This window comes from Opisthocomus hoazin, chromosome W (assembly GCF_030867145.1).
Source record: "Opisthocomus hoazin isolate bOpiHoa1 chromosome W, bOpiHoa1.hap1, whole genome shotgun sequence".
Taxonomy (NCBI): Eukaryota; Metazoa; Chordata; class Aves; order Opisthocomiformes; family Opisthocomidae; genus Opisthocomus; species Opisthocomus hoazin.
Window position 1 is genome coordinate 302982 of NC_134453.1, and position 20594 is coordinate 323575.

At 42.6% G+C, this 20594-nt stretch overlaps 1 protein-coding gene and 1 long non-coding RNA gene across 8 annotated transcripts in view; one reads left to right on the forward strand and one right to left on the reverse strand.

Annotated features, from left to right (window-relative positions):
• The window catches only part of LOC142365665 (alpha-protein kinase 2-like), an 88545-nt gene that overhangs the window by 44703 nt on the left and 23248 nt on the right, over window positions 1-20594 (forward strand). For 3 of the 7 annotated variants that reach the window (XR_012766535.1, XM_075446688.1, XM_075446690.1), the window contains exon 12: window positions 12720-12817. Coding sequence is in view for 5 of the 7 variants with exons in the window: in XM_075446688.1 (XP_075302803.1) it covers window positions 12720-12801 (82 nt within the window). In the remaining 2 variants the exon portion in view is untranslated. Of the gene's footprint in view, window positions 1-688; window positions 7396-12719; window positions 12818-20594 lie in introns of those variants that run through there. The other 4 variants (XM_075446686.1, XM_075446692.1, XM_075446687.1 and 1 more) reach the window with 2 other exon arrangements.
• Window positions 12153-17868, reverse strand: LOC142365666 (uncharacterized). Its single transcript, XR_012766536.1, has 3 exons — window positions 17765-17868; window positions 14916-15117; window positions 12153-13137 (listed from the first exon to the last, which is right to left on the reverse strand). It is a non-coding gene; the product is annotated as an uncharacterized LOC142365666 (long non-coding RNA).

The following is a 20594-nucleotide window of genomic DNA, read 5'->3' on the forward strand; positions in this document are numbered from 1 at the left end:
AGCAACCCGTGGCAGGATGAGGAGAAGAGGATGTACACACTCTGCCTGCTGCCTGGCTTTGCTAGCCCACTGAAGATGGCAGAGGTAGCAGTGGGAGATGTGGTGGTGGCCTGGGGACTGTGAAGGCTGGATGGGACTGCCTTCCTCAGGAACGTTCCTTACATCCGTCTTCCCCAAGAGGCTCGGCTCCTTGAGATCTTGTAGTCGGGCCTGGGGCAGGGAGGAGCGTGGCAAGAAGTTACGTACATGTGTGGATGAAAACAGCTTCTGCTTCTGACAATACCTTGTGCGGCAACCTTGTCTTTTCCCAGGAGTCAGAAGAACTGTTTATAGAGAACGATGTAGAATGGATTTTGTTTGTATATTGCGGAGACAAAGTTAGCCAGCAGACAATTATATTTCAAGTAAATGAAATGAAAAATAGTAGCTGGGACACAGACAACAGAACTATGCCTCTTTAACCCTTTTCCCTCTTCTGTCACTGCTTACTGCCTGGTTTCCTTCACCTCTCAATGGCTCAGTTTGATTTTCTGTGACGGAGCTAGTGCTTCTCAAAACAGCATGGGTGGAAGAGACTTGCTTAATGTTTTCAAGTTGCTTACGAGTCAACAGTCATACTCTGCCTCACTGTGCTGAAAATGAATCTTGAAATCCTATTTGGCTCTTTTTTTTTTCTTTGTTGCTACAGATACAAAGGTTTTAAAGGCAACTGCTCGATTTCCTTCATTGAGCAGTTCAGAGCCCTCCACCAGTGCAATAAGTACTGTGAGATGCTGGGGCTGAAATCGCTCCGAACCACTCATCAAAAACAGAGGAAAGCAACATCTATGAAAAGCAAAAATCTACCAAACTCATCGACTGTAAAGAAAACAGTACCCAAGAAAGCAAGAGAACCTAGAGACTTCATTTCTTCAGAGCACTGAGTTGCACTGTCCCATCTTGTGAAAACTCCTCCCTGGGGTGTGTAGTAGTGATAGGCACCGATGACCTGGTGTGGGCGTACCTTCAGTCTTTTGCCTTGGGATGTTGTTTGGAGGCCATCTTGATGCTGGTGCCAGTGACAAAGAAAGGAGCTGATTCTGTGGTCTTGGTACCTGAGGTTTAACACCGGGGCAAGGTTTTGAAGACGAACTAAGCCATCTGCCTGGATTCTCTTACAACCCTTCTGTGTATTGGTATCTGCGCATTGTGAGTCTTGGACACTGAGTGCACCACGGGTCACTGGAGAACATCTTCCCTTCTATGTGCCTATGACCTTGTGGGTTCAGCTGCCACGTAAACATCAATATATTTATGATGTCACTTAGTAAAAGTTTTCCACATTGTTGTTGCTTAGGCTGCTATAGAAAAACTGTTTTCTTTCCCAGATTTTTGCATGTTGTAATCCTACTATATTACTATTCTTGTAATTTTTTCTTCCACTTACACATCTTGTAATGTAAGATAAAACCCGTCATGACTGAACATGTCTGTCTTCTGCCCCCCACAAAATTAGCTAGCATTTTTAAGGTCCTCACAAAGTGATGTCATCAGCCTGAAGATGGGCAACTTGTGTGATTCTCCATAGAATTCCTTGCTTTCCATGCAAGCTTCCTTGAATCTACAGTTAACCCCACGGCACGGTACTGTTGTGCTTGCACTGATCCTATTGCAGGATGGAGGTTTGGAGTTTGCATGTTGCCAAGCAGCTACTGTCTGAAATAAGCCGTTACATACAGAGGGTATTTCAGTACCTTGGAGCATTTTCAACTCGAAGGAGTCAAATGACTTTTCTGCGTAGCACAGAGTTGTTTTGTGAAGGAACATGACAGGTGCCCTGGGCCAGTACCTGTCTGCTAAAGAGTCATGATTAATCCAAAATGCCTCGGCAGGGCCAGAACTGAAAAACGATACTGTGCTCCATTAAACTTAAGTGTAGCTTATGTGGAGATTTGCAGCCAGAGGAGGGAACTATGCATGCTAGAGGACTGCAACAAGCTTATTGGAGGTGGCAGCTGAAAACCCAACCTGCGGTGCCTAACAGAGGATACAAACACTGAACACTGTCAGACTTCTTATCCCTGTGAGATCACTGAAGAACAGGTAGTGCCAGAAACCAATACCTGTGTGTAAGAGTCCCATCAGTGCTAAGGATGATAAAAGCCATTTCAGACTAGGTTCTGCTTTGTATTGGTAAGCAGTGGGTGCCAAATAGGAGATAAACTGTTGGGGACTAGCTGACATTAGGAACAGAAACTCGTCTGACTGCAATGTCATGTAACATCTAGGCTTGCCATCCTGAGCTCCCTTTATGGTTAATGGAGATCTTCTCAATGGAATTTAGAGCAAAGTGCAGGTCATCTGAAAAACAAGCATTTGAAATAGGTTAGATTAACTGTGCCAGAGAAGTGCCTGTGTCTCTCCATTGAGGGAAAAGGAAGCACAGTGTCAGACAGACATCTGGATTTTAAATTCCTGCTGTTAGATGGGGCAAAGTTCTCCAGAGTTGTTCTGAAGCATTTGAGTTTTTAATAGTTTTCAGCTAACTTAGGCTCAGGAGACCCACTACAAAACAGTATTGCAGAAATTAGGATGGTATTGTAGTCTACGCAAAATTAAAGGTATGAAAGATTATTTGAAAAATTAGTTTTTAAATAGAAAATGCCAAAGAAAGGTGAAAGGATGGAGCATGACTGAAACCTGGGTCGAAACACTGAGAACAAAACCTTGACAAAACAATTACAATGTACTGAGAACGGGAAGCTACTCATTTCAAAATAAAGGTGAATGACAATGCTGTGCTACTGTGCACAATCTGAAGTATCGCAGGAGAGTGGAGGTAGAAAAGTATACAGAGCAGAAGTCTTGCAGGAGTTACCAACCATGGCAGGTGGCACGAGATGTGGCACAGGTGAGGCAAATGGTCTTGCTGATACAGGCTGTGCTGTAGCGGAGAGGTTTTCTTGGGGAAGTCTCGCTGCTCTGGTGTCTCAGTTGTTCAAACCAGGAACCAGTCCGAGTTTGCCCACATCTAAGCCAAAAGGTGTGTGTGAGAGAGCGAGACAGCGTGCGTGGCCAGGCAGCGCACCTCGCGGTGGCGATGGCAGCAAGCCGCTTTCTGCTCCGCATGGCAGTCACCAATGCATCGTGTCTTGAGCCTGGGATTCTGTACTCGATGCTTGTTGCTGCTTGCCGTTCTGGCTAGCTTTGGTGGGGAGGAGATCTTGGGAATGGGGCGTGTCAGGCACTCTGTCACGTTGCAGCTGGAACCATTGGGCCAGTCAGGGGCAGGAGTGTCAGGGCCAGGCAGTTAGCATGAAGCTGGCCACCCAGCCAGGGGACCATGCTGCCAGGCCAACACTGCATGCCAGCGGGCCTAGGTCAGTAGCCCTTTCCCCGTCTGTGGTGATGGGAGAGGGTTTGACCAACAGCTCTGCTCCTGACAGCTTTCTGTCAATGCAGAGTGCTGACAGGGGAACAAGAGCTTACCCCAGGTGTTTCCAGTTCTTCTGGTGCCGTGCATCTCAATAGTGTGCTGAATGCTGTAACACACCCCAATTAGGAGGCTGCTTGCTCATCAGAGCCAAGGGACAATGTAAGAAGTCTGCATAAAAAAATCGAGGGCTGGTATGCTCTGCTGTAAATAGAGCAGGCCCACCTGGGCATCATCACCTGCTCCAGCTGCTGCATGTGTGCACATGTGCATGTGGGTATGTTTGCAGGCCACCCTTAATTTACTGAAAGTTCTCTTGTCTGTCATGTAGGAGCTGAGGAGTGGCTCCCTAGCTTTCTAGACAGTTTCTGGTCATTCAGGAAACACAGAGTATGATGGTGGCATGCAGCATCTGTGGGAAGGAGATTTGCACCCGTTTCCACTCTCAAGTGTTCTGCTTCCTGATATTTCTGATCTCGGAAAGACAGGGTATTGGAAAACCAACACTCCCCCACCCCCACAACCTCAGAGAATTACTCTGTTGATATTTCATGCCTGTGTAAAAACATCACCTTGCTGCATTTACCTGGTGTGTTCAATACTGGTGACAGTGCAGACACAATTAATAATATCCTTGTCTGGGAAGTTGGAGGTCTTGATCCTGCAAGTGTCTGACCTCAGAGGGATTCTTAGAGCACCTGTCTGTGACCATAGTTCCATCCCTGCAGTTGTTTGCAGGACTGAGTCATAACTTCCTCCTTATTCATTAATCAAAAACTTGGAGAAAATACTGGTTACACTTCTTGGCCAAAATAAGCACAGCAGAAACCATAGATCTGAACGAGGATGCTTATGCTCCACACGTCTCTGGAACACAATATGATGAAAGGCTCTGTGCTCCATGTTGCCTTCTAAGAAAAGACAGTGACATGCTTGTCCTCTGGCAGTGAGCCCAAGTGAATCTCTCAGAATGTTTTCCTCTGTGAGGAAGTGTTCTCCGAGCCCATTGATGGAGCATTGATTAAGGACTCAGGCCACATTCTGGTTGTATTTCTGGTTTGATGGATTTGATATTTTTCATTCATCTTTCAACTAGACTTGACATCTGTACTCAAAAACTATTTTTCATTTTCTTTTTATTGATCTCAGAATAAATGCATACATGGAGCATTACATATATATAGTATTATATATATTATAACAAGCCATCATATTTGGAGTAAATAGACATACACCCAGCTAAAATGGATGCTTTTCCACTGCTCAGGACTTTATTGACCGTATTTTGTTTGTTAATATACATATTACATTGCTGATGTATTACAACACTGTGTGAGTCACAATTTCTGAATTTCTATCAGTGGGAAGTCTAACTGATGATAATAGGGAAATCTGGCAATACCCTGGTTTAAATCAGTCATTTTTATGTGACAGAACAAAGCTTCAATTATAATAATGTCATGTGATCCTGTTAAAATTCAGTCATTGCCCTTGAGTTCAGCTACACGTGCAAATACATTAGAATAATTATACATTAATAGCTACCAAAAGTAGAAAATGCTTGACTGATTACCTCAGGGGAAAGTCATCTTGACAAGTTTTAAAACCTTGCGCTGTCGTGGTACTCAGGAGATTGCTCTTTGGCTTACTAAGGGAAGCAGAGAACTGAGTCTTCGCCTTTTATTTGTTTCCTTGTTGCCCCGTCCTCCTTCACCCTTGCCGAGCTCTCTGTTCTGCCCTCCTGTCTGTCTTGTTTGAGAGGTAGGAACTTGGTGGCAGGAATACCTTGTCTACGCAAGCCCCTCTCAAAAACATCCGCAGTTCCTTCCTGATGTTGCTGGGTCACAGTGTAAAGAGTTTAAAATTTAGATAGTCTGACAATGACACAGAGAGAGCTCCAGTGCACGTGTCAAAAACTGGTGGGAAATGATGATTAACAGACTGTTTGTCTGCTTATGTCTAAATTTTCATGTCAGTTTTTTTTTAAACAGACTTTGCTAATAATTGCTGTTCTTTGTAGACTGGTAACTCGCCGCTCTACCCAGGTCAGTCTTGCTGTTACAGGAAACACACACGTACCCTGTGTCAGGAAGTACTTCCTGGCTATTTGAAAACGAGTGAAAGCTGAGTGCATCTAAACTCAACTTTTTACAAAGGTCTAGACCAAGAAATCAGACTGGGAAAAGAAAGCTTGGTCCTATTTATGTCAGTTTGACTTCAATGGCAGAAGAAAGATTCACCTAGGAGGCTGGATGTCTGCAAAATCACAAGCAATGAAACCGTTAAGTCTCAGTAGGGTAAACGGTGTTCTCATTGGGCTCTACATTTAATGGCCCATTGAGAGGAATGGGAGAAACAGCTGCCTGTTTTACAGACAGTGTTTTAATCTGAGCCAAAGTCTGCTGTTTGCCTTTCACATAAGGGAACCAGAGCATGGGTTTTGTGAGCAAGTGAAATTAATATGTATTCTAATCTCAGCAGAGACATCAGCAAAGCAGAAACTGGGACCCATTTTTTTAAAGGAGCACTTAGAGGTTACTTCTTGCTGTTAGCAGTTGTGTTATTATATTAACAAATATTCTTAAGCAGACACAGAAGGAATGAATTGCGCTGTGTACAGATAGCTTTTCACAGGGCACAACTGTAGTTTAGGCTGAAGCACTAATGTGTTGTGATTTAAATTCTGTTACACGGACTAACAATGACAAAACACTCAGGAACAGGAGTCAATAAAGCTTCTACAGGATGTTTCTTCTTGTACAAAAGTAATCAATCACATGAATGGCCTATAGGTATTGGGTTTTTAGATGTATGTGTCCCTATAGATAAACTGGTAATTCTACCTTTAAGTGCTTTAAAAAATGTCTGATCTCCAGTGGTTTTTCAAAAACACCTAAGGGATTGCAGTGTATAGGTCCAAATCCAGAAAATATTAGGCACATAACGCTGAAGTTGATCTTATTTCAAAAAGTGTCTGTGATCCTTAGAACTTTGTTGCTCAGTGAAAACTGGCCTGCGCACTCCCTTTTGAAATAGAACCCTGAGGACATTTGGAAATGGCACCTGCATGTTCAGCAGTGTTCGATGGTAGCGGTGAATGAATCGGAGTACTTGGTCCTCCACGGATTCAAGAAGACAGCTTGCACTTTTGAGAACCCGTGCACAGTTGCTGCGAATCAGCTGCAGACTCTGGTTCCAGCTTTAGATCTTAAATAACAGTCTCAGCCTCAAGGAGAACATCAGTGCGTACAGAAAACAGCCTGGTCCTGCAGTATGGGGAGATATGTCTGGAGTACAGAAGAATTTTCTCTCAAACTGGAAAACTGAGAAACTTTTAACCAAAATATCTGCAGCATTTTTTAGCCTATTGGAAGATAGATCCTTGCCATAGAAGTGAGATTATTCTTCAAGTTTCCAAATGACAAAAGTCAGGCTGCGAAGTTTCAGGGTTTGAATCTATGACTGACCAGTCTCGGATGAATAGATCATTGCAGCACCGTGACACGCATTGCCAGTCCCTATGCGTACACCTGCTTTACAGATTGCTGGGCCCCAGGTTTCTGGAGGATGCGCCTTCAGAAGGCAGCTGATGTGTTTCGAATGCTGTGCCTTGAGTATTTATCCACTTCAAGGAGAAGTAAGATGGAGGACCCCGTTAGAAACAGGCAGCATGTTTCCCAGTCCATTCCTTATACCACGTAGCGAGAGAAAATTGTATGCAGTTGCTGTTGGAGCAGCTTTTCAGTATAACTCCCGCAGTTTAACCTCACATAACCTAATGGTGAACTGCAGGCATGCAGCTCCATTGTGCCTTAATTTCTTCTTTTTTTTTCTCTTCAAGAAACTTCAGTGTATCTAATACATGTGTGGGTGTTGTAAAGGTCATGATGCTCTACAATAAAAGGCTCAGTAAATAATTTTTTATTTTTGAGTTTAAAGAGCATAGTATTGGAAAGTAATAGGGAGAGAGAATTAATCTACACTGCCATCCTGCCACAGAGCACCAGGGGAAGGTTAGGAACTGTTTGCCCATGTGGATGTTTGACTGTATATTTTAAATGGGTTTCCTTTAATAACATTACAAGTAGAACCTGGGGAGCCTGTGCTGCTGTTCCACCACTGGAGTACCAGCAGTGGCGATTCATGTTTTGCATCTCTGAAAGAATGAATGATGTGGAATAAGCTGTGATGACATTGCAAATTGTAAAGCTAGTCCAAAATGACAGACCTCATCTCCAGCTCTTTCTATTGATATGATACAGAATCACAGAATGTGCTCAGGCCAGCAGCACGTGAGGCTTACTGAGTGGGAGGAGAACAACAGCATAAAATGTTCTTCCGATAAGAAAAATCTCAGTGCCAGTAATCAGGAGAAGGGCAAACCAAACTGGTACAGGCTCCCTAGAAAGCACTGCATGTGTGGTGAGGGAGGGAAGGGACCTCATTTCACTCTCAAAGGTTGAGAAGAAAAGCAGCTGCTGCGAAAACATTACACAGAGGGTCTTGCAGACAAGGTCACTTCTGCTTTCCTCCTGCAAAGCCAGAGAAGAGAGAAAGGAGTTCCAGCTCTCTTGCCCACCCCTACCCCCTAACTCACCTGCACAAAGATTCCCTCAGCTAGAAGCTCGTTCTCAGCAAAGACCTTTTGAAAAATAAGCCATAGTTATCTGCAGCCCTGCTGATTTCGCTGTGAGTCCGCCGTAAAATATTGTGGGTGTGAAATTACTGTGATTTACTGAGTCTTGGGCAGCAGGAGAATATTGGCTTTGGGAGCCTTTCTTCTGCTGCTGGATTCTCGCTGTGTTTATGGATGACTGCGGTTGCTTGTTTTGCAGTGGTGGCAGAACAATGTCCCTTGTTAGTGTTAATGCTTAGTGGTCTGATAGATGCCCAGTCTGTGCCAGATGTTTTGGATCACTACATCAGTTTTTCCAATTAATTTATCTGCTCCTTTCAGACAAAGGACAGGGCCCGACCTTATGCTGCAGGGCAGCCCAGCCTTTACCAGATGAACCATGTTTGTGTTCCCCCAGACACACGGTAGATATGCGTTTGGTCTTGTTAGAGGGGGGTGCACGGGATCAGACGATGGGAGCTGCTTGTTTGCTGTGGCTGGAAGCGTGCCATGTGCATGGCAGCACAGTATATCCCAGCTGCAGTTCGGTGATGTGACAGGCCCATACCAAGTGACAGAACGGGGATGGACCTGTCAGCAGGGCCCAGCAGAAAGTATTTGTGGCACACACCAAAAGGCTGGTACTGCTGCTACAGGAACGTGTTTGAATGGGCTTGCTGTGTAATGTAGGAAACATCAGGAGGGAGGAATAACATCAGGATATTTATGTCCATCCATTCATGGCAGCCAAGATTAAGATTTATTGTTCCTGAAAGCAGATCTGGACCAGGGAAGACGAGGCCAACAGGTGCAATAAATACTGGAAGGATGATGCCAGGGAGGTGGGACAGCAGTGGACATGCATCTGGCACAAGTCTCTCAAAAGAGACTTTATGTCCCTCAGAAGAATGTTAAAGGGATCGGGAGCCCAGGTGGTGTTCTCCTCTGTCCCCCAAGCTGGAGAAGGGGGTTCGAGAGAAAGGAGACAAACTGAACAGGTGAATGACTTGGCTTCGAAGCCACCTCTCCTTCCTCCCCTCCTCTGCCATCGCCCTGGCTCTGTCCCATTCCCTGTCGTTGTGCCTGATGTTTATTTGGGACAGCAGGGCTGGAGGAGGAAAAAAAGGCAACAAAAAGTCTTTCTTCTTCCTGTAGGCAGTAAGCATTACCTTCTTTGCAAGAGCTGTTCTGCACTAATTTATCAGGAAGCTACTGAACCACTCTCCATTCAGTCACCTGTTATTACTGTATCAGATACCTGCACAGAGAGGCAGGCAGGCTTTCAGAACAGGTGGTCACAGAAGAAAATTCTGAATGCAAAGAGTGATTAGGATGCGTATAAGGTTTAGGAAAACTATTCTGGGTTCCTCTGTAAAGACCTGTTATGTTATTATAATTTGAAGTGCTGAGAATTCTTTTAAAAATATCTAGACTGGAACTCAATTTTAATATAAAACATTGCAGTTCTTCCATTAATTTTCAGCAGTATGCGTTGCTAGTGACTGTTCCACAGCAGTAACTCATGGAAGAAAACAAGGTTTAGGGAATAAAATTAAGTAACTCACTGAAAATATTCTGTAGGGAAACACTGCATAATAAAATTGGTTGCAAGTGGAAACACAGTATACTCTATAAATGATAAATTTCACGTATTCATCTGTGCTTTCTTCCAGGAGCACTCTACACATCACAGCCATAGGAAACTTCCTGTTCCTTATGCATGCCTGGTTACTTAGCACTAGAAGTCAGAGGAAAGGTGGAGTTTGGAATATGCTGATGAATATTAAGGTTACCACTCTTACTGCAAATCACAGAGCGAGATTCTGTGAGCCTAAGTCTTGGGTTATGCAGTGGGATTTAGGGTTCTCAGTGCAGTGTTCGTGCCTGGCTTTCATTAAGCCCTCTGGAAGCTTCTACAGATTATTCCTATTCTTTACAATAGTTTTCAGAAGAATTTCTGTGAGGAAATGGTGACCCTTCCCAAAACAGTAGGTTTAGAATATAAGACAATGGACTTGAGCATGGTGCTCAAATCATACATATAGTAGTGACATGGAAGGGAACAAAGCTGAAAGCGTTTGAAACCTGAATAAATGATGTTTTGAGTTAGAGGTAATAGCTTTTTATCAGAATTTTGGAAAGTGTTCTGTTTGAAAAATGTCATGAGCATCTCTGTCAATTGATGTTACAAATGTACATTTTAATTTGGTGCCAGAATAAGAATCAGAGTTTCACTACATCAGCTAATTGGCATCAGTGTTCTGTTGTCATGGTCAGTCCAACAGGAAAAAGAAAATCCCAGGCTGGCTTTGTTTTTTCAGAGGTAATCACAACCCTGTTGATTCCAATGAAACCCACTTTCCTAATGATGAGGTTGTAATGGTGATTCCTTGAGATGACTCGTGTGCTTTACGATGGGAGCCTGGAATTGCATTTAGCAGAGTGTGTATTTCCCTCACACGATAGTGGGTTTGCTTATAAAAGGAAGAGCAGAGTCATCCTGACATACATGTAAAAAGGTTAGTCATTCCTCAGCACGGTGGGAAAATGCATTGCTACAGTTCACATACTTTTCTGAATTGATGTCTTGTCTACCAGTAGCTATTTAGTGTGATAATGGCGTTTGATAGACTGGACACAAACACCATTGTCACACTCCACAGCTCTGGTAGTAGTGGAAGAAGTAACATACACCCATTGCAGACTTCAGCACAGGGACTTCAAAGATCTGGAAAACACAGAGAAAAGACCATGTTTATGCATATTTATCATAGAATCACAGACTGGTTTGGGTTGGAAGGGACCTTAAAGATCATCTGGTCTAACCCCCCTGCCATGGGCAGGGACCCCTTCCACCAGCCCGAGGTGCTCCCAGCCCCGTCCAGCCTGGCCTTAAACCCTGCCAGGGAGGGGCCAGCCACAGCTTCTCTGGGCAGCCTGGGCCAGGGCCTCAGCACCCTCACGGGGAAGAATTTCTTTCTTCTATCTAATCTAAATCCAGCTTGAAGCCATCAACCCTTGTGCTGTCACTACATGCTCTTGTAAGTGGTACATCAGGATTCTCACCAAGGAAGTGGGAGACAGCATTCCAAATTTGAGGTGAATATTTTGTTTCAGTTAGCTGAAGAAATCTAAAAGCTAAGTAGCTTTAAGCGTGCCTTTAAGTAGCTCTGAGCACCCAAAGGAGATGGACAGGCACCTTGAGAAAGTGATCAGTCCTGTGCTAAGAGACAAATTTATGAAGGGAGGGATGAATCACTCTCTGCCAGGACCGCTCTCTTATTGATGGAAACAGCTCAGAATAAGTGCCTGACCTTTACAGAGCTAGGTTAGATCTGAGGAATCACAATGCTAAAAGTTATATTTGTTTTCCATATACTTGTCTTCACTAGCATTTTAGAGCTAGCCCACTTACAAACCAGCAAGTTGGTCTGTACTCCTAGTCCCACTCCACCTGTTCTGTTCAATGGAAGTTCTTCTATGACACGTCAACCCCTATGCAACAGTGAGTTAAGCAGTGTAACTAACATACACAGGACTGTGGTGGTTCATTTCTGCCCAGGACAGGTTGTTGGTTGAATAGGCCAGAGTGGGATTTTGTGTTTGTTTAGCCTGCAAGACTAATAACGTTTCTGCACGTTCTCAGTGAGTATAAAAAATCCTGTAAAAGATCCTGTTTGTCAGGAGTGGACTGAGAACACACGAACAATTACTGAGGATCACACGATGCACAGTGATTTCTTAAGCCGTGCGAGTTCAGTTATGCGTTGTCATCACATCTGAATACTGCAGAGAAGCAGAGAAAACAGAGAAAGGAGCACAGAGAATGGAAGAGATTAGAAACCAGAGCTTGGGTGAACAGTAGTGTCGTTTGTATCTTACTCTGCCGTGTGTCCACTTTTTCCTCAGTCTATAAAGACTGTCAACTAGTGGGATCATCTATGCAAGATCGTATTGCATATCAAGTGAAAGAAATACTGACTGGTGCGGATAGAATGTAGCTTTGTGAAAGTGGAAGCCAGCTAGTGAACGTTCATTAATAATAACAATATTAGTAACAAATCAATAACTGTAATGAAGTCTGCTAACTTAAAGAAAAAAAAAAAAAGAAAAAAGAAGACAGACCACAGAGTGGAATTCCTTTATTCCCCTGGAACTGGTAAAAATCTTTAAAGGACAGCAGAGTACATTAAACATTAATGTTACATTTTGTGTTAATTTGGGTAGATTTTGTATGTGCTGAGAACAGAAATAGTTTTTGTAGCTACTGAAAACTTGAACTTCTGACTCAAAAAATAATGCTTTACGGGCTGGTTAGAAGCACCATGGGAGGGGATGGAGTCGTCTTTTTGTGCCAAGAGGTGAGGACAGAACATCTTGCTATAATGCTTTTGAACTATCTGTCTCGTTTTTTTTTAAGCTCAGTAAATGCATTCCCTTTTTTTACATAATCAGGAGCATTTGTTACCCATTTGTAATAAAACTAGACTCTCCAGTAGAATCTGGTTGCATTTTAGCAAAAGAATGTTAAGCAAGTTAAAGCATTCAAAACGCAGACTCCAGATCCCCAGAGAACTCCTCCTATGGGCTTAACCTTCCTGTCAATCTCATTTTTTATCTTTCCTAACTCACTGCCTAGTGATGTGTCACTCCCGCACATTAATAGCCGTAACGCCTCTGCTTTATTCTCAGTCTGCTGTCAGCACGCCCATCGTGTGTTCCAGCTGAGAAACCAGAGAGAAAGAGACAGATCTCCACCAGCAGCTGTTTATAAAATCTAAACGTGTGAGGTATGTACACGGATTGTGGTACAGCTATGGAGGAAAATCGCATTTCTGTACTTGTTGATACCAAGTGGTCGCCATTTTAAGTATCAGCTTGTGTAAGTAGGAGAGGCAGTGCCTAGCCTGAGTCAGGGCATGCTGCAGTCTGTGAGAAGTGCAGCTCTGCGTGCCCCAAAAGAAGAGATTGTGTATGGGCAACTGCCACTAGGTCAGCTGAAGTACTGGAGCCTGTGGGGAGTAGAACGTGGCTCTCTGAAGGAAATGACCTGGAGAAGATTGAGGGCTACGGCAGAAACAGCAGTCCTGGTTTGAGACAGTGGAAGGAACTGTAACAAGAAATGATGAAGGGTAAGGGCGCAGGGCTCCCAAATACAGCTGTTCATATTCTCTATTCTAATTCTCTATTCTACAGCATCAAAAGTTGAAGTGTCAGCAGAGAGGAGACGCTAACACACACACACTAAAACACGCTAGCTGGCTACCTGCGTGTACTGAACACATCTGAACCACCAGCATACCCTGTGCAGTGTAACACGTTCTTTCCTTACCTTTTGATCCAAATTTGTGTCTTTTCTGGAGCTTTTTCTTAAACGTCCTCTAGTTCAACCAGTGTTGATCAGTCCATGCAGACTCACTGGAGCTCTGGACTAGTTTAACAACTGATTTGCAAGTACATCTAAGCAAACCTCAGTGAAAGCATGAACTGGCCGTATGAGCTGGTGTTCTGAGTGGCCCTTGGCTGGTAAATAGCAGAGAAATGAAGCTTCGCTGGCGGGTTAGCAGCTCAGGCTGTTTTGCTTCTCAAATTTATTACAACTGCTCTGTCATTCCCATCCTTGTTAAGAAAGCAAGCCTGCAAATGCTTGGGCAGGGCTGAAACTTTTCCAAGTGCTTTTCATCTTTCACTGATTTTGACTGCATTCTGAATCTGTACATGCTGTAGTGGGAAAGAGTTGCGCGTTTGAAGGCTGACACAGAACTGTCAGGCAGATTTGCAGATGCACAGATCAGGCCACTGTGAAATCGCAGCTATGAAGCAGACATCTCTAACGGAAGGTAAGGAGCTGCAGCACACCCAGTGCATCCAAATGGCACTGAGTTGTTTGAATTAATGATGGCAGATACACGGTCACACCCAGAACATATTCTGTCTAGCTAGGGTGCAGCTTGCAGTTGTAGACCTGAGGTCCACCAGGCTATTTTTGATGAACGTGCCTATGCCTATAGGCGATAATGAGAAATGAATGCCAAAGGAACATAATTACTGTACATTGCTTTCTAATTCATCACAATTTTCCCCTTACCTTTCCTCATACACTTTTTACTCAGCTTTCTCTGTGCAGCAGAGGAGAAAGGTCAGGCAAGATCGTACTCTAATTAAGCTCTCTGAGGAAAAGCCTGACAATTGCTGGCAGATACAGTGCAAAGAGCTGTAGGGCCCTGGCAGAAGGGCCTCTGGACTTTACTGTGAAATGTATATGACAGTCGATAGCCAGGCAAATGATGCAGCTGCAAGCAGGCAGTTTTATAGTTCCACAACTACATGGAAGCTTCCAGCAATTCAACCGGAAGATTTCCAAGACAAAAGGTAATGAAAGAAAGAGAAATGGCCACTAGTTTTTAGTACTGCATTGGAGAAAAAAAATTCCACTTTTTGCTTCCCTTCTGCTAGACATTTGTATAAAGACTATTATTGGAATGGTCCAGTTGAGAAGATTGTTGTGAAAAAAAAGGGTTTTTTTCAAGAAGTATCTTGATGGATCACAGAACCTGGACTTTTTGTGTATCTGGACTTGGAAGTATTTCTGTAACCCCGGTGAAGTCTAACCACGCTTACTGTCAGCTTCCCTGCCACCCCCTTTTTTTTCTTTAGAACAATAAACGTTGCCCACTGACACGAATAAAAGCCTAATCTCTTTAAAAGTGGAGGCAGAGATCAAGACATTAAATTCTGTTACATTACACAGACCGGCTATGGGCATTTACAGATATTTTGGTATGCTGAAGTACTTAGTACGCAAAATTCACCTGCACTATTTTATTTTTGTTAGTGCATTTTAGCATTTCCTTTTGCTCACATGATCAAGCACAGGAAGGCACTTACCATCTGACGCAACTGCCGAATGATCCTCTGATATGTTGTTAGGGCTTGTCAGAACTGAGGTTCTCTTGCATGACATTTTGAGGAATATCGCTGCATTTGGATCTTTGGAGGTCTTGGTTTTCTTTTATGAGTTCCCAGCAGTGGTCAGGTGTTGTTGGCCTCTGTTTCCAGTGGACACCTTTCCCTCGCCCTTTATGGGATCCTGAGGTTTTAAAGTAAACAATTCATTCTCTTTCTGATAAGTCATATTAAAGTATTGATCTGGGGGAGGGAGATGGCCCTCACTGCACAGAGCCAGAGTCACCTTTAGTCAAACAGACTAGGGAATGGAAAAAAAGCTCTGAAATCTCAATTTTCTTTATCCCTTCAGAGAGAGCGTATGTGGGTAGGGAAAAATGCAAAATATAGAGGTTTTTTTCATCTGCCTGTTTTGCTTAACCCTGAGATGAAGAGTATTTACTCTGTCTTTGTATTAATTGCTTCTTCCAGCGAGACTGATTTCATCAATTGCTAACAGTGCTAATCTTACTGTTCACTGCTGGGTCTTACCAATCTTTTTTTCATTTTTAAATTTTGATTTACTGTCTTTTCTGCACAGGAATTTTCAGAACTCTCAAAGAGCCTGTCACATTTTTAGTAGATTTTACTTTCCAGCACACCTATGAGATGGGGGAAAAAGTCTGACTCCTGAACACCAATGACAAAATGAGGAATTAAACACATTTCAGGACCTCATGCAGGTAATCAACAAGAAGACCACTGCATAAACCCCCAAATTCAGGGCATGATGAATTTCACATTTTTTGTAAAGGCTAGTATGGGATTTGAACCTGAGATTTCTCTAAACATGAATTCAAGTCACCTTCAGTATGATACCCTTCCTGATAATTAACTAATTAGTATTTCATTGCTTGCTTCCATTACCATGCTTCTATTCCATCAGAACATAAGTGTTCTGCAACAGTCTTAAGTAAAAATAATGTTTTTTTAAAAAAAGCAAAGTTTTCAATATAGTACCTCACAGAAGTGAGGAACCAGGTCACTTCACTGGTTTTGACTGGATGTGTCCACCCAGCAGAAGAAAGCCACTGCGAAATCAAATCTGGAAAAAATGCTGTCTTGCCTTCTTCTTGCTTTCCAGCTTTAGTATACCTAGACCTTCGACAGAACACAAGGGCACCTTCTGTCCTTGTGAAGATGCCTTTCCTCACCACTGCCAGGGTGAAATGGAACAGGCCAGCATATATGAGCTCTAAGAATCAGAGCTCTCCTTTTGTGAGAGGGGTCCTGCAGTAAGTGATTCAAACACATAATGCAATACTGTGTAATGGAAAAAACCTGGATGACAAAGCCACTAGAACACCCTCATCCTTACCAACTTAATGGCATGCCTTTTCTTCTTTAGGTTGTCATGTATTTGGACTGCAAACTTGTCATGGTGAGAACGATCTCCTACTGTTTCCTAAAATGCTTTTTTCTAATCACAGTGTAGCTCCAGTTTCAGATACAAATAACAATGTCAGCAGTCGTGAATAAAAGAAGGCACTGACCTGGGCTTTCTGTGCAATAATGAAGCTATTTTTATAAGTTATTATCAGTCTTATCACTGCATGTACAGTTCAAGAATAGTTTTTTCCCCTTATGAAAAACTCTGGAATATATAATTCTCAGAGATTTAATGACATTTGTATAACCTCAGTTGTAAAAGCAATGTTAGTTGCTTAATGTAGATAATCCATCTGCTACCCTGTACTCTTTTCCAGTTTTGTTAAAGAAAAAAGATTTTAATAAGCACAAAGCACAAATTAATAATTCTAACAGGTGATGTTTAGTAGGGAAGCAGAGAACTAAATGAGGCAGGAAAAGAATACAAGCACATGCCTGAGTTCTGGCTTTCATATTCTGTGCTGTATGACAGGGTATTGGAGAAACACGGTGAAATGAAGAGTGTTGTAACAGCACAGTCCTAGACACTTGCTTTTAGGTTAAAAGTGACAGTAATCTGTGCTACCTATCTTCCAGTGCTGTACGAGAAGTGAGACCATGGCTATGTGTCAATCTCAGCTGACTTGGATGCACTGAATCGGTCTCATTTTTTATCACAGACAGGCAAATGACTGGGAAAATTCTAGAGTGAATCACCATCTTGCTGATCACTACAGACAAAACTAGGATCTACTGAAGTCAAAAGAAACATTTCCACGAACTTCTCAAAGATCAGGATAGCACCTACAGCATTATATATCTGCACATTCTTTGTGTATGTAGACATCTTGTACGGTGGGGCCTGACTGTGCCAGGATTGTTACTACTAATAGACTTCCTGTAATATTAGGAAAAATAGAGCCCCAGTTACAGCTGCCTTCTTTGTTTAGAGTCCCAGTGGTTAAGGCTTTTCGATGGTGCTTTCAACGTTTGTGTTATCTTCTGCTCTTGGTCTGTTTAGAAAACTCTCCTGAATCAGGGACTGTTTTTCATTTGGTGTTACTACTGCTTGCTTTTTGGTGAAAAGTCTCTCATTTGGGACTGGTACGCACACACAGTATAAAGATGACAGAATTACCAGTTGTTGTACTGGTACTAGTTCATAGTCTGCCCAAAACAGTATTTATTTAAAAATTACCTGTAGAATTGTACCAGAATCATGTGTGCAAACTCCATATGCCATTCTGAAAATATGGATGTGCATTCTAAGTCTACAGAAGGTGTCTGACAATTTGCTTAATCATAACAAGAGGGCAAAAGACCTCAAATAATAGTAATAAAAACATAAATAGCACATGTTGTCCAAAAACATCAGAGGAAGACTAAAATGTGCTACTTTTAATCACAGAGGAAACACCACTTACTTGGTTCTTCTGGGGTTGTGTTTCTGGAAAAAAAGCTGTTTTCCTCAAAGTGGCGATCTGCAATTGTAAGTGAAGTACTGCGAGCTACACATGGAGCCACTGGTGAGAGTCTGAAACAGCATTGCAACATTCATTACTGTTGCAGATTGGTTTGGGTCCAATTCTTTGAAATTAAATGCCAAATTATTTGGAAATTCCTGAAAAAAAAAAGGAACTCGTTTGTTTAAATGTTAATAAAGGTGACACAAGGACATATAATGCAATAACCATTGCACATTCATCCGAGGGCCACATTTTTCCCTTGAAAATATGTAGATATGACCCCAGGCAAAATTATCTAACTCTGAAGTTCAATCTAACTTTGAAGTTGGCAGAGGACTGAGCCCTGTGACCTCCAAAGGTCCCTTCCAACATAACTTATTCTGTGATTCTGTGATTGCGTTTTATGTGCATGGCCCCTCTTGACTAAAATATCACTATACAAAGGATGAAATTTGATCCATACAAGAGTTCTTTCCCATCATTTTTCTTGTATAAAATGTGAAGGATACGGAGAGTAAAATAGAAAACTGAGGAATGAAGTCTTTGCTACATGGAAAGAGTGGAAGAACAACTCCAAAACAGAAGGAATAATAACTTACCATAGGGGCAAAACCAGGGCTGTGTTAGGAAGTTTTTCACACTGGGAGTATTTAACGAACAGTAAGAAGCTATGATTTGGCTCTGCAGTACCTTAACTATGAAATTCTTCAACTAAGAGCAACAATTTTGGCAAAAAACGGGGTTAAATAGTCTGTGCATGAAAATCTCACGAGTGTATTAGGAGAACTGTTTTATTCTGTTTCAAAATTATATGGGCCTACAAGGGTTTGCGAATGGTATAAAGCCCTTTGGAAGAATAAACCTTCTTTGCAGCTGGTTAATTTTGATCATAAATGCATTACGTGTTGATCAAGGCTGATTTAGAAAGCCTGTTTGAAAGGGCTTTAAAAATGCAGTTACTTTGTTTATTTAGAGTAGATTTCAAAAGCCAGTTTTACCATTCAGTTCAAATTGAAGACTTTCAAATCAGGGTTCATTTACATGACATCAGAGAGGCTCACCTGAATCAGTTCTCATTCTTTTTTTTTTCTCTACACTTAGAATAGTCTGGACTTTATAAGACAAGAAAAATAACACAGAGAGGGATCACGGTGCACGTGTAGAGTAAGTGGGGAGAAGAGAGTGGACTGGGAAGAGCTTTCTCTTCCTCATTTGGATGGCTTAAGACCTGATGGTATCCAGCTAATTTATCACAACGAAGTCAGCTGCAGTTCTGAGGCAGATGGGAAACTAGACCCTCAGTTGAGGAGGGAGTTGGAGCGAAAGATTCTGAGCTGAAAAATCTGATACTATAAGGTGCAGAGGTTTAAAAAGGAACTACTGAGGCACCAGTGCAAGGAGGCCCCAATTCTGCAATCCTCTTCCTTCCCTTCCTTCCCTAGATTCCAGCCTCAGAACTGTTGCACTAATAGCCATTCATGTGTGACAGCTTGAGTTGCGTCTTTACAGCTTTACTCCAGCTCTACCTTGAATGAGCATGCAATTAATACTCTTAAAACTGATTGGGGTTGGCCATTTCATCTATGGAAAAATCCGGTTACAATCCACCAGCAGTGTGCATGGCTTACTTGTTTTAAAACTTTCAGATAAATCTGGGTCAAAGATTTATGCTGGATCTTTTTATGGAGAAAACTGACATATATCAAACAATGTGACTGAATTTATCCCTTTGCTATGAGCTGTTAATTTGAGTGAAACTATGCTGACTTACATCTGTTTAGGACAGGATACCATATAATTTTTGAGAGGAAATTGCTACAGGAGTTCTTGGGCTCAAAGTGGGAAAAGCTGGTATTATTCATCTGTTTATCCCAGATTACTACAGGATTCAGGGAGCATCAACCTTCACAAGCGCTGAAGGAAGCACGTTCACCAGTGCTAATAGCACAATATAATAGACAGTGGTGAGGCACGTGTAGGGCTAGGACAACTTAGATGACAGAAGGGAAAATGTTGTGGCCCTCGTAAGTCAATGGCCAGTGGTTAAAGATTACCTATTCCGGGTCATTCTGACTACTAGGTAGAGAAAGATTAACTTAGAGCAGTATAAAGTAGAGCAAAGGTATTTAACCTGGAAACCATGATCTCTTCTGATTTCTGAAGGGGCTCAGTAAACGAAATTGATTTGAGTTTCCCAATCATCAAACGCATTACAGCAGTTCTAGATGGTCCTGGCATTCCCCATAATGATTCACCATCTGACACATCTGACACACAGCATTCAGGTTGAGGATTATCTTCAGATTAAGGGTGTAAAGTCTGACTAACAGTGTACTGTCCACGAAACTTCTGTTTCCCCAGCAAAATAGTTGTGGATAGAATTTAAGCAACTTTGATGTCAGCAGATGGCTAACAGATAAATCTTAGTTTATTTACCTGTCCTAGGGGGGGAGCTCCCCACCCCTCAAGAAAACTGCTGCCTCTGCAAACACTGTTATTTGGCTCTTTAGCTCTAAGTCTTTTGCCCAGGTCAGGCTTACTGCTTCCATCAGCCTGAGAAATTGCGAAAGGACAAGGGGCAATGGGCACAAACTGAGGTCTTTGGTGGAGATGAGGATAAGCAACTTTATTCGGTTTTTGAGCTTGCATGTAAAAAACCTGCTTACATCCTCTTCTGGGAACTTGGGAAGCCTTCAGTGGCTGGAGATCTGTTAATTGCAGTCTGATCACCTCAGAACAGACACGGAGAGCTGCAGAGGCCCAGCTCTGCTCCGCGAGGGGCAACACG